Source organism: Vidua macroura, chromosome 3, assembly GCF_024509145.1.
Source record: "Vidua macroura isolate BioBank_ID:100142 chromosome 3, ASM2450914v1, whole genome shotgun sequence".
NCBI lineage: Eukaryota > Metazoa > Chordata > Aves > Passeriformes > Viduidae > Vidua > Vidua macroura.
The window spans coordinates 7,131,274-7,144,627 of record NC_071573.1 but is presented as its reverse complement, the minus strand read 5'-3'; the positions used below and the strand labels follow the sequence as shown (position 1 = coordinate 7,144,627).

General features: G+C 38.4%; 1 protein-coding gene across 11 annotated transcripts in view; it reads right to left on the bottom strand.

The window, feature by feature from the left end:
- KIF16B (kinesin family member 16B) overlaps positions 1–13,354 on the bottom strand; it is a 141,911-nt gene that overhangs the window by 65,025 nt on the left and 63,532 nt on the right. For all 11 annotated transcript variants that reach the window (XR_008436381.1, XR_008436382.1, XR_008436384.1 and 8 more), the window contains exons 16-18: positions 9,179–9,261; positions 8,916–9,004; positions 393–446 (exon numbers count right to left, since the gene is read on the bottom strand). Coding sequence is in view for 4 of the 11 variants with exons in the window: in XM_053973913.1 (XP_053829888.1) it covers positions 393–446; positions 8,916–9,004; positions 9,179–9,261 (226 nt within the window). In the remaining 7 variants the exon portion in view is untranslated. The remainder of the gene's footprint in view (positions 1–392; positions 447–8,915; positions 9,005–9,178; positions 9,262–13,354) is intronic.

Below are 13,354 nucleotides of genomic sequence, written 5' to 3'. Positions count from 1 at the left end.
AACTTGCACATAATGTTCTGAAAAGCGTGATTGGTATGCCTGTTCCACACCACAATTAGATATGAGAAAAACAGAATATAACACGTGAGTCTCTCCTATCGCACTTCAATCCAAAGACAAATAAACCATAAAAAAAGAGATATTAATTAAGAAAGTAATTTGCCATCTTTTTAAGTAAAACCATGAAAATAAAGATCAAGGGTAATTAATATATTGTATCTGTACAATCTATCCAGAGTTTCTTTGTTAAATATCAGTTAGCTCCAATTCAGCTATTCAGGATTGTCTGCTTGCTGAATAACACTGTGATTCCAAATTCATGATGCAAAAGAGTTTATAACTTGTATATATAGACAAACATACACACATGAATACCACAGAGAACATGTTACCTTTTACTTTCTAATTTTTCAAGCTCCTCTCGTTGCTGTCTCTCGAATTCTAGCCTAATTAAAAAAATAAAGAATATAGCAAAAAGGTTGTTTCTGAGTATCACAAAAATAGGAAGACATGATGCAATTTTCTGTCTGTTTAGATGATAATGATACAAATGAAGTTTTGTAAGACTACTTCTTACAAGAACAGAAAATAGTTCCCTCATTAAGGTTACAAATTAGGTATCATGCTGACATGAGTATAAATAGAAAAAAAAATAATTTCTGGGGAAAAAGTATTCAAAAAGTAAAGTGAAGCAAGACATATAATGATTAACATAGCCTCTGTGAGTTAACTACATGCAGACATGGCAATCAATACACAGAAATGTAATTTCTCTACCTTAGACAGATCGGTCCTTTTACAGGGAAAAGACTGCCATGGGAGGCAGGGGGAAACAGAGTGATCAGTTGAGAAAGGAATGGATAGAAAAAAACATATTAGCAGTACAGAATACTTTAAAATCAACAGCACTTTGTTTTATTGGAGGTTAAATTGGTTAGATTCATAGAACATTTATCATATTACATCTCAGAAGAAGAATTCAAATAATTATTCTTTCTAAACATTTTTCAAATGCCAATGACAGCTAAAGTAATTCTCTTCATCCTATGGTTTATTAACTTATCCATTTCTGAGAAGGGAAAGGGCTGCAAAATTACAGCAGTGTGTGCTAATAGTTCTGCCATTTCCTTCCAAGAAAAAGAAGAAAATCCCAAACATTCCTAGGATGTAATCAGTGGGGGTTGAAAAACAGCCCCAAACAGCATATTCAAGCACAGAACACAATTCAAACCCATTCATTTAAAAGATGTTGAGATTTTAATGCATTTAGTTTGACAAGGTTCTAAATAAGCATGGGAGAGTAGTTTATGTAATTGTTTTATATCAGCTTTCATTACAGGTGTACACAAGTATTTTTCTTCATTTCGTATGAAATATTTATCTTTTATTTATGAAAAATTTTAATAACAAATACTAAAAAAGCAGAAAGAACCTATATATGGATTAAATTACTCAACCAAATACACACACATTCAGTTATTTCAGGCTTGTTACAGCATAAGGATATGCAGGTTAGTGAAACAGTCCATAAATATTGAAAAAAAATGCAAGACTGCACAAGTTAACTTCAAGTTTATCAAAAACTGCAGCTTAAGACATCGTCACCACAATTATATACATAGGTTTCTAAAAATAAGGAATCTTTAGTATTTCTTTTTCAAGTCATATAAATGCATACAACAAAAAGAAATTGCCCTTGGAAATACGCAAATATTACACTAATAATGTAAATTTACAAAGGTATTGTAAAAAAACGTGATTCCTGCATGTTCAAGAAGCATCTTTCTAATGGCTGCAATAAGGGAGAATTACTACTTTTACAAATTCCGTATTTCATTTCCCATATTTCTCACTAATTCATTTCAAAAACTGTCTTCTACAATCCCTAAGTGATTAGCCAATGTAGATTTTTATACCCAGATCCAGGCATTCCAGCTTTCATGTAACTGTCTCACCAAGAGTCCCATCACATTTGCATTAAACTAAGGTGGGCACTTTACAGCACAAGGATAGATGACAATAATTTAGTATTTTTAATTTGATCACAACTGGTGCAGCAGCAATGCTGCAGAAATCCACAAAGTGGATGCAAAATCCAGAGAGTGCTGAAAGGGAACAAGCAGCAATCTTGGGGGCTTTCAGGAAGCAAAAACTTAATCCAGGGGTTAACATGTGCTTTGGGTTTTATTTCCCCTTTTTTTTAATTAAAGCTATACCACAAAATTTCTCCCTTTGGCTGTGATCTGCTATCTGAAATTCAGAGCTTTTAGCTATCACTTCTTCCCTAGGGCTTGGCTGATAAAATGTCATAATTATTTCAGTCCAAAATAATATAAACCCTGGGGAATATAGCTCTGGCTTGTGGAAACGCAGGTTTCCTTTGGGCACTATTTGATGTAGACCATCTTTCCTTAGACAGGTGGCAAAGAGCAATTTGACTGTCTTCCCATGCTTTGTTAAGCCACAATGAAGGAAAATGTTAGATCAGCTAACATAACATGCAAAACTCAGAGCAAAGCCTTTTGGTGTTTTGACTGTCCTATAAAACACATGTTGGCAGATATATTTTTTATAAGCGTAAAAATGGTAACTAACTTTTGACTGAGATCTAATACAGAGAAAATGAACCATCACAGCAATCAGTCTGGTATAAAAACAGATCGGTGATTAAAAATTCTGTGATCTTCTCTTTGAAGAATTGTCCCTAAAACCTTTAACAGTGGTGTTATGACAATCAGTTTTACCTTAGACTGAAATGAAGCTGGAGGTGCCCAAAAAGTTGTTCAGGAAAAAGGAGTGAATTGTGCAAATCTGGTTCTTTCTTCAGTGAAAATGGTTCTTCTCCAAAGTAAAATACAGATCATTACCACTCCAGTCAACAACCTCCAAACACAACATCGAGGTGTTTTAAAAATGCATTGCAGACCACTAAATACTTCTGTGAAGACAAGAGTGTCTGCTACCTGGAGACGCCTAAGGTGGTCTGAGCTCCAATGAAGGCTCTCCAACAATGAGGTTATTCACAGTGTCTCCATTCTCTAAGTGCAGCCTTTCTTCTGCAGGGCTAAGAATGTTTCCTTAGTCTTCCTTAGCTGGCTGCCTATAATCTTAATATATTTAGGAACTAAATATATTTGAAACCTCTGGAATATTTGCTTCAATCTCATTGTGGGCTCAAAGTTATTTCAGGACAGAAGAGAATTTGGAGAGGCAGGACAGGTAACTGACTGAAGGAACCTTGCTTCTTTAAAAAGCTGCTACCAAAAAACCTCAGCATCACAAAAGAAAAACATTAAAACCACAGAGGTTATAACAAATCACTGTCAGTTTTACAAAGCACGCATGCAAGACTGATGTTTTTGTGTTTAGTCTATCCTAATAAAAATCTTTTTCACATAACCTCTAACTCCTTTATTCATGTGAGCACTGCTGTGAATAGAAAAAGCATATTAGCTTGAAATTAAAAAGAAACACACAGATATTAAAGACTAGAATCTACTTTTTCTTCTTTTGTAGATCTACCACAAAGGAACTTAATCTGATCAGTGTTGAATTAAATAGACACCATTTTCCTGGAAAGTGTGTCATATCTAGTGATAACAGCAGTGTAGATAAGCTGCAGGGAAATGAAGTCAGTTCTATCCGCACAGTACTACAGTAGCTTTATTTGCACAGCACAAAAGTGCAATCTGATACTACATCTGTTTGTAAAGACTGAGTACTGGCAGGACTACAGATGTTACAATGCCGTTCAGCATGCCAATTAATGAGATCAGTTAAAAAAAATAACAAACCAAACCCCCCATACTAAACTGTCAGAGGCTGAAGTAGTTCATGCCTCAAACATTGATTAAAAATGTTGCTTGTTATAACAAAAACTGCATAAAGAAGCTACAACCAAAGAAGCCTCCCTGAAGATACCTGATTGGGACTTTGGACTGTAAGTTAAAGCACTAAGATTAGATAAAGGGAAAACCCATTCTTCAATCATCTCAGGCCTGGGAAAAACAAACGAAGCTGAAGGAGAGGAATGCATCCACAAAAAAAGCCAAACGCAGCAGATATTCTTCGCTGGCTGAGTTTGCCAGCAGAAGCCAGGTTTACACAGACTCCCCCCCCGGAAATTATGTGGGGGTGGGTGGAGGAGGTTTCGGATGTATCCTCTGGTTAGAGGCACTGAACACCCATCCTCCCTTACACAAACTGGCCCAGATGTGGAACCCCCAGTCCCACAGGCCACATCCACAGGACATTCTCATGGCAGGCAGCTAGGGGGGGGGTAATCCATCAAAAACCCTGCAAAGTGCTTCCCCCCAGAGTCACTCCTGAAGCCTTGCACCACAGGACTGCACATGATGCAACAAAGACAATGGCAAACTTCCCCACAACAGGGAGGTGCCTGAGTTTTCCTATCTAGCCTGAGTGCATATTAATCCACTGGATTCTGCGCTTTTTGGGGACCTTCACCAGCAAGACCACCAGCTGGAGAGGACCAACAGATCATCGTTGAGATTCATGGAGTGGTGATATTTTCCTTATTCTGTCTCTGTCAAGCCCTTTTTGTCCCGTCCCCCCCCCCCCCTATTTTTTATTTCTTTCTTTCTCTTTCTCTCTATCTTATATTTACTATCAAATAAAACCCATACTATTGTCACTGGCATATGGTCTCATTTGCACCTTAATTCAGGCAGAGGCACTTCTAAGAACTTTAGTAACCAGATCATGACATAAACTCATGACAACACCAAGGTTTCTCATCAGTAGTTTTACAGTTACAGTATCATGTAGCTAAGAAAAGGTCCACAAATGAAATCTACATAAATCTACATGCAAAATTCTATTTTATCCAAAGCTCATTATCTGAAGCAGCGTTCCATGACACTAGATTAAAGACAAAGACTGAGAAGAAGTAGAAAAAAGAATTTTGCACATTAAGCCAAAATTTTATGCAAAAGAGTTTCCCACATATAGGAAATCAACGGCCAAACAAAAAGGCATACACAAGAAAAGACCATCCATCTGAAAACACTATTAAGGACAATGCTGGTTTTCACATGGAAAATATCCAGAAAGAAAGATCCACCATGTTGCTTTCACAACTGAAGTAATACCCCACAGGCTCTTCTGCCATTGATTGCTAAAGATGCTAGATCTTACCAGAATCTTTATTGCAACCTACAAAAGTTGCAAATTTAGCTACCTCTTTAGGTTATTAATACTGAAATTGGAAGGAAAGGCTAAATTAACAACAGACAGAATGCTAGTCAGCCACAAAAACTGCACAGAAAAAACCCCAAGGGGCCAGCTACTGAATCGTGGCCCGCACTGGTGGTCAGCAGTATAACACCATGTTGAGAGAAAATGATACTCCAATCTGTTGTAGGAAAAGGTCATAGTATTGCTCCTGATAAAACAAAAAAATAAACAATCCCCAACAAACTAGATTTAGTGTAGGATATTCTTTTTCATTCTGCACTTTTCCAGAATGCAAGATGCTCCACCCCATTCCTTGGGTACAATTACCCTGCCTTTGATAATCAGAAAGATGATTTATTGAATGTTTCATCCAGGCTGAACATAGTCACCACTAAGAAGAATAACCACTATAGCACACCACTTGCTTGGCAGTATTCTTAGCTGCAAGTAGAGGGTTTGGAGTCTGCTTTATTCAAAACACAATCAGAAAAATTCCTGTGTTGTTTGAAGAGGAAATGTCAAAAAAACAGCATTAGCATCAACATAAACATATTTTAAATTGTCAGGGTACCCCAGCCTAAGCTGAAAAGCTGCTGTTGCCTAACTGCTGTCCATAAAGATGCATCAATTACAGAAGGTGCTTTCTTCTACTGATTTGTAGGGCTCAGGTAGACAGCAGTGCAACCTTCAGAGGCTGCCTTTGCAGCAGTATAAAAGCAGACAGAACAGTAACATTTGAGGTTTGAAGTTTTTTGCAGGGTTGGGGTTTTTTTGATGGGTTTGTTTTTTGGTTTTTTTTTTTTGGGGGGGGGGGGGGAAGTGGACACACAGGTGTTTGGTATTTTAAAATCACTGATCTATTAGGACAACACTCACCTCCACATGGCATGAACCATGTATATTCTTATGTATGGTCTCAATTATATGAAATGTGTCCTGGGCTGCATCCATAGCAGTATGGGTAGTGATCCAGGGAGGTGGTTCTGTCCCAAGGCTCTGCTCAGGTGAGACCCCACCTGGAGTGCTGTGCCCAGCTCTGGGGTCCCAGGACAGCAAGGACATGGAACTGTTGAAGCAAGTCCAGTCGAGGGCCACAAAGATGCTCAGAGGGCTGAGCACCTCTCCTATGCAGACAGGCTGAGAAGTGGCGTTGTTCAGCCTGGAGAAAAGAAGGCTCCAGGGAGAGCTCGCTTCACTCTTTCAGTACTTGAAAGGGGATGGGGACAGATTTTGCAGCAATAGGACAAGTTGCTGCAATAGGACAAGGGGTAAAGGTTATACACTGAAAGAAGGTAGATTCAGAATAGATTTAAAGAAGTTTTTTACAATGAAGGTAGCACAAATTAAAATTACCCAGAGAGGTGGTAGATGCCCTGTGCCTGGAAACATTCAAATCAGGCTGGATGGCGCTCTGAGCAACCTGGTCTAGGCAAAGATGTCCCTGCTCATGGGCAGGGGAAGTTGGAATTAGGTGACTTTTAAAGATCCCTTCCTGTCACATATAGGTAAAACCTTACAAAAGAAACGCCTTACAAAATCATGGTTCAGGCCTTGCTACTTTGGCTAAGTACAGCCAACAGCTAGCCTGATAAGTTCCCTTGAGAAAGGAATTGTAACAGTGAGAATCAACTTACATATCACTCTATTCTTTTGGGAACAGATTGTACCTGTGAGGAGAAAGGCTCTTATCTGTGAGAAATTGTTCTTTACCCAGGCGACAAGTATGTAAACATCGTTAGAGAAGAAAGTTTTGATGGACATGTACACTAGCCATGACCAACCAATGAACTGCATTGCAATGAATTGCTGACCAACTGAAATTGAACATGGTGCCTTCTGATAGCCATATAAATATGAGCTGTGTGCAGTAAAGGTTCGGCATAGTACACAAAGAAACAGGTGTCTCTGTCTGCCTCTGCTGCAACACCTTCCAACCCACATGATTCTATGATTCAGAAACTTCCTCACTCAGAAAAACATGCACATTACAGTGAGTACAAAACAACTTCAGATAGTTTTTACTGCTCACAAACAAGTGACCTGGCATTCCTTATGTATTATGAGCCTTAAGCATAATCCTTTCTTGTGCTCACAAATTAAGCAGAAAAAAAAATAGCTATTCATCCAAGACAGTTCATAAATATAAACTGAATGCAGACTAGTGGGAGAATATCAATAATTAACCCTCTGCTTACAGTTTTTAGTTTAATAAAACATAGGCATTAAGTGTTCAGGAACATTATGAGTATTTCACCTAATGTTATTCACAATTTCAAGAGCAAGAGTACTCTCTCAATCATATCCAAGAAAGGAAAATTCACAAGAAATGTTAAATGGGAAAAATGGCAGTGTTTTGAAAAATTGCTGTGTACATTAACAATCTAATAATATTATCCATACTGTTTGATTTCCAGAAAAGCAAGGCAAGATGCAAACTGATAAGAAAAAAAAATAAGCAGAAGAACTTGCAATCTATTCCATCATCTACCAGACAATCAAGTAACTCTCCATATTCTCTCTGTTTCTGGTGGGCTTTTTTAATAAAAGGAAAACTCCTTTCTGTAAGGCATGAATTTGGCATTATCTGAAGACAGTAAGACTGCTTCGGCTGGGAAATAATTTTTAAGCACACCTTCAACTGGGCCTTGTCCATGCCATTACATTTTGCTGTAAATCTGAGAGACTAGTGAGGCAATGCTGAAACAATCTGTCCTACTCTATGCTGACTGCAGAGTTAAGGTCAGTACGATCCAGTATAATACAAGTATTTGTAACAATATTATAGCAGAATAACATTATCAGTCAGGGAAAAGCCCAGGATAGCTCAACAATAACCAGAGGTAACAACAGCCAGGACCCCAACTCACAAAAAACATAATACTAGAAACTGTCACTGAAAGTTTTTAGATTCCTTGTTTTAAAAGCTGAAGAAATAGAAAAGTATGCTTATATTATGGGGTTTTTTTTATCTTCTTTATCATCCCTATCTGAAAATAGAATGTCATTTATTAGCAACCAGTTCACAATCTTGAGATCTCTGTAACTAGCTCAGTAGCAAAAGACTAACAGTCACATTTGAAGCAGTGTTATTAAACACACTCCCTGTCTTTCAGACATCCTTTAACTAGAAGTTATTATTACCTGTCCAATCTTCCTAAAAGATAAAGAGAGATTCCCAAGTAAAACTTGGGAATAAAGCTGCACTATCCAAGGATATAATTCAATTTACAGTCAATTTTTCAAAAGCACATAGGTGTTAAATCTCCTCGTCTCATACTCAAAACACAGGCCCTAGCTATTGAAAAAAAATTAGAACAAAACACCACCAATTCTCTGTAAGTCACTTTAGGGACAGTGAAAAAATCCCTAAAAACAGTTTCTCTACCATAAGCATTCTATGTCATTGTAACTGCATAATAAAACTTTTTTTACATATTTTAATTTGGCCACTTACTCAAGAGAACACAAGACATTAATTTCTCAGCCTTTTTATGCTTGTATTGGTATTATATGAACTCAAGAAATCTTAATTTTCAATTCAAAATGCATTTTTCTCAGGAAAAATAGTTAACTTGTAATTCTGAAAAAAATACAAACATAAAATTTGCCATGTCATTATTTTGCTGAACTGCTTTTGTCATAATGCTTCTGCAACATTTCAAACAGCTAAAATGAAGAATGACTGGAATTACAGCAACTGTATTTTAGAATATACTCACCCTGGATTATAAAGCATAACTGCTGACAAATTCTCACAAGATTTAGAAAGATCAGTCATAGACAAGCTGAAGGAAGATAGCAGTCCACTCTAACAACAGACCATAAAATAAAAGTATTAGACATTCTTAAAAACTCTTACTTTGATGAAATATTAAGTAAAGCACATGAAGAGAATGAAAAAAGGCATCCTACAACAGTCAAGACATGTCTATACTAGAAATAAAGTTGTGAAAAGTTTTACCAAACACTGATTTCATCTCACCTTTCTTTTCTCTCTTAGCTTAGCAGCTTCTTTAGGGTGGTTAAAGCGAAACATATTGGTTCTTCCAAGTAATATAACAGCACCTGATGAAAAAAACACACACCACTAACTGACAACATTCTGCAGCTGGAAGTACCAGGTAATTTTTGAGACATGCAATGTGTAAGCAAAGACTTCCATTAAGCAAGAACTAAATGAAAATGCATTTTGACAAGTGTTTAACCATGCATAGTCACAGCTACCTTAACCGATGCATTCAGTTATTCCTTCCTCTTCCTACTTAAACAAAACTGAAACCCACACATGTTCACCCACTGCATGAAAATGACTGACTCAAGGTCAATCATGTTCATGGAGTTCAGTTAAAGAATAAGCATAGGGAGAGGAAGCAGCTGCCCCAATTTGATCTATATACTCTTTAACAGTACTGCTTTGGAAGCCACCAGCAGATGTAGATTTAACAGGAACATCCATAAATGTGACCAAGAACAAACTTGTCCATCTGCTACTGATCACTGGTCAGGTTTGAATCCAGCTACTCTAAAAGCTCCAGATTTCCATTATTTGCACTCTCACATTTTTCTTCTCCACGTGGAACAATGAAGCTTATTGTTATTCAAAACAGGATTATTAGGCTTTAATACCCAACAGTTATTTTTCTGATGGAAGAACTTTGAATAATCCATTTTGGTCAATGCACATCAATTATTATGTTTAATCAGTTAAGGTATAGTCACAAATAAAGAGATTCTGAGCAATTCTTATTGTATTTTAAAGACAATGGTACCAAGATTAATACTTCCCTACCAAGAAGTATATTGTTATAAGGAGTGATGTCTCACTACTGTCATAACATGGAAGTCTTCCAAGTTCACCACCTCAGAATCAAGCATTTATCTGTCAGTCAGTACAAAGCAGTTTTATAAAGGACTCTGTTACACTTATGAAAAAACTGTTCTTAAACTCATCACTACAAATTCTTACCATCTGATAATGACATGATGTCCTTAGCAAGGAATACTTCTCTTAAAATGAGCTTAATTAGGAATATCAACTCAAATTAGGTAATAAAGTCTTAGCAAATAAATGGCAAAAAGCACTACAATCACTTCTTGCTTTCTACACAATACCTCAATTTTGGATTACATTTGCAGTTTACCTCAGTCAAATCTCAAAAATAATTACCTTTCATAAATCTGTAAGAAATTCTTTCACCTGCTTTCAAGTGAAGATGAAAGTAATTAATTGCAAACATTTCTGACCACTTCACTAGGTGGAAGCAATGTAAACAAATTAATTAGATTTTCAGAATTAATAGTTACAGATATGTGTCCCTATCTTCATAAATTTCAAGGAAGACAGGAGAGAGAGACTTGACAGGAAGCACATGAGAGTCAGTCCTAAATGATGGGTCATTTGAATAACTCCTAGGGTTATCAGAATAATAACAGAAGGGTTGACAGTTTGGCCCAAACCCCTGAAAATGTGTTCTGAGGTGAGGATATATTTAAGGTAAATGACAGACTGTAATTGTGAATGTTAACTCCGTTACCTTTACAAAAACACCACATTAGCCAGAATTTGCAAATGATCAAAGAAATCCATAGAAGGAAGTGGCAATTAATTGCCATGCCTCTTATTATTTTTGAACTCCATTATGGTCTAAAAATTTAACACATTTTCAAATGAATAGCTATTAATGATGAACGGAAACATTTAAATACATCAGCAGTTAATCAGTGTTACCTAAAAGCAGGTATTTAAGGACCCTGTCAATTCATGCTGTGAGACTAAATGCTAACACAGCTGGGATAAATAGATTCCACACGAGTCCTTGAACTAGTGATTTCATTAGTTTTGTACACCTAATGTCACCTTCCTCTCAGACAGTCTCCTTACACACAAAGGTCAGCTTAGGCAGCTGGTTTTCACAACTTAGCAACCCTAGCAACCCTTTCCCCTTTGAGTTGCAAATTTTTGTCTAAAGAAATTTATGAGGGAAAAAAGTAATGTCTCCACTTTTAGCAGGACAAAAATCAAGTTGTAATATGCATCTGAAAGAGGGAAATAGCATCCAAACTCTTACTTTTTTCTGAGGCACACTGAATATTTTCTACCTGTAAAATGCTGCAGGATAAAGTAAAGATGATTCATCACAACTCAGTTTTTACTGTTTACAGTGTTATTTGCTATTAATGTCAATGTTTCTGTTGTTAGGAATTTATGCTTAGATTTACTCAAACCTAAGACCAAGGAGGCTGGGCTTTTATTTTTTTCCCCCCTGTAACAAGCACATATGCCTCTCTCTTTGCATGAAGAAATAGGCACTCTAAAAAAATGAGTCAATGCTATCTCTCTACACCTTGCTTTCTGCAAGCAGCCTTTATAGAGTATTTGTTAGAGTTCACAAAGGATGCAAGAATCCCCTTGTTTAACACTGCATTCTACTTTTCTTATCCTAAGCTTTCACTGAAATCTTCTTTTCAGAGAAGCAATGTGAGATTGTTTTTCAGCAGCTGAGCTGTGTCACAGCCTCACTCCTAAACAAGGTTTTTTCAGTTCCTTGCTAAATGGGAAGATATTCTGGGCGCTCCTGGAAGATAAAACATCGAGCAGTTCTCCTGCAGCACTCACCAGCTCACTTGTCAGTCAGTCCTTTCCAGGCCAACACAATGTATCTTTGTTCTCAGCTGTCCTGGCTGCTTCTTAATTTCCAGATCTTAAAGCTTTTACATTAAAATTGTAGTTCTCTAAACCTCCTAAGGGTTAGCATCCGCCTTTTTGTCATTTCCTATAGCTGCAGCAAACAGATACTCAAGCTCAATCTCCTGTTGTACAAGAGAATTTGGCAGTAGTATTAAGTAGGACTAACCTGAAACTTGGGGAGAGGGGCAGGGGTGTCTCTGGCATTCTTTTAGTCCTGTAAATATCTATATTATTTTTCTTTTAACATAACAGCAATCTGGCATGGAGTTCACTTTGTGTAAAAACTTACAGAATCAAACGGTAACTATCAAATCATAACCAAGATTATTAGGTTGTTGGGGTTTAGGATTTTTCCTTTTGTTTCTTTCTCTTAAGAAATTTTCTCCCATTTTGTTGCTAAGAAACAATAACAACTGGTACTTAAGAGACAAAAGCAGTTGCCAAGCTCAGGGGAAGAGGGTACTGTACTTCTCCTATCTGAGGTTTCTCTTGGAGGAGCAGAGAGAGATACCAAAGAATTTGGCTGGGGAAAAGGGGGCCTGGGTGCATCTCCTAGCTCTCTTGCTCTCTCAGCTTCAGAGGAAAAAGTCGATCTCCTGCCTGAGGTGGGGGAGAATTCATTGCCACTGCTGGACCCCAGCCCTGCCTGGTTTCTCCTGCCACAGGTGAGTGAGCCTTTGCTCCTGAGAGCAGCTATTGAGCTAGGACCTTATTGGCACCCTGCCTCACTTGAAAAGGATTTGTTCGGGTGCCTCAGGGGAAAAGACCGGGACCGACCCCTCCTGGGAAAGCGCATTTTTCCGGCTGTGTGCGGCAGAGGAGCCCAACTGCCAATGCCCAGATCCGCTGCCTTCTGCCACTGCCTTAGGCTTTTTCACTGCACTCTAACTCACACTACCTGCCTGCCGGGACACCCTGCGGCCCCTGCTACAGCTGCCGAGTTTCTGCTACCTCTTGCTTGCTACCCCAGCTGTTGCTGTTCCAGCAACCTCTCCGAGGTTCCTGCTGCAGCCCATTTTTGCCACCCGGCCCGCCCGCCATTGCCGCGTGAGGGAGACGCGGCCGAGCTCGCTCCGCAGCGCCCCCTGCAGGCGCGGGGGAATCATCGCACCCGCCCTGCCCGGCCGGGAGCCAGCAGCGCCCCTGCCGGCTGTGCCCGGAACTGCACCGCAGGGGAAAGTGCCTGCAGCCCCGAGAGGCTGGGACTGCGTCTGTGCTGCTGCTGGCCTTGTTTGTCTGCCTTGTTATCCCTGTACGTACTGCTAAAGAGCTGTCATTCCTTTCCCCATATCTTTGCATGAAAGCCCCGTAATTTCAAAGTTATACTAATATATCAGAGGGAAGGGGATCATATTTTCCATTCCAAAGGAGGTTCCTGCCTTCCTTGGCAGACACCTGTCTTTCAAACCAAGACAGAAGTGGTTGAAATTAAAAATTAATTCTCTTTTCACTATATGGCAATTCTTTGAC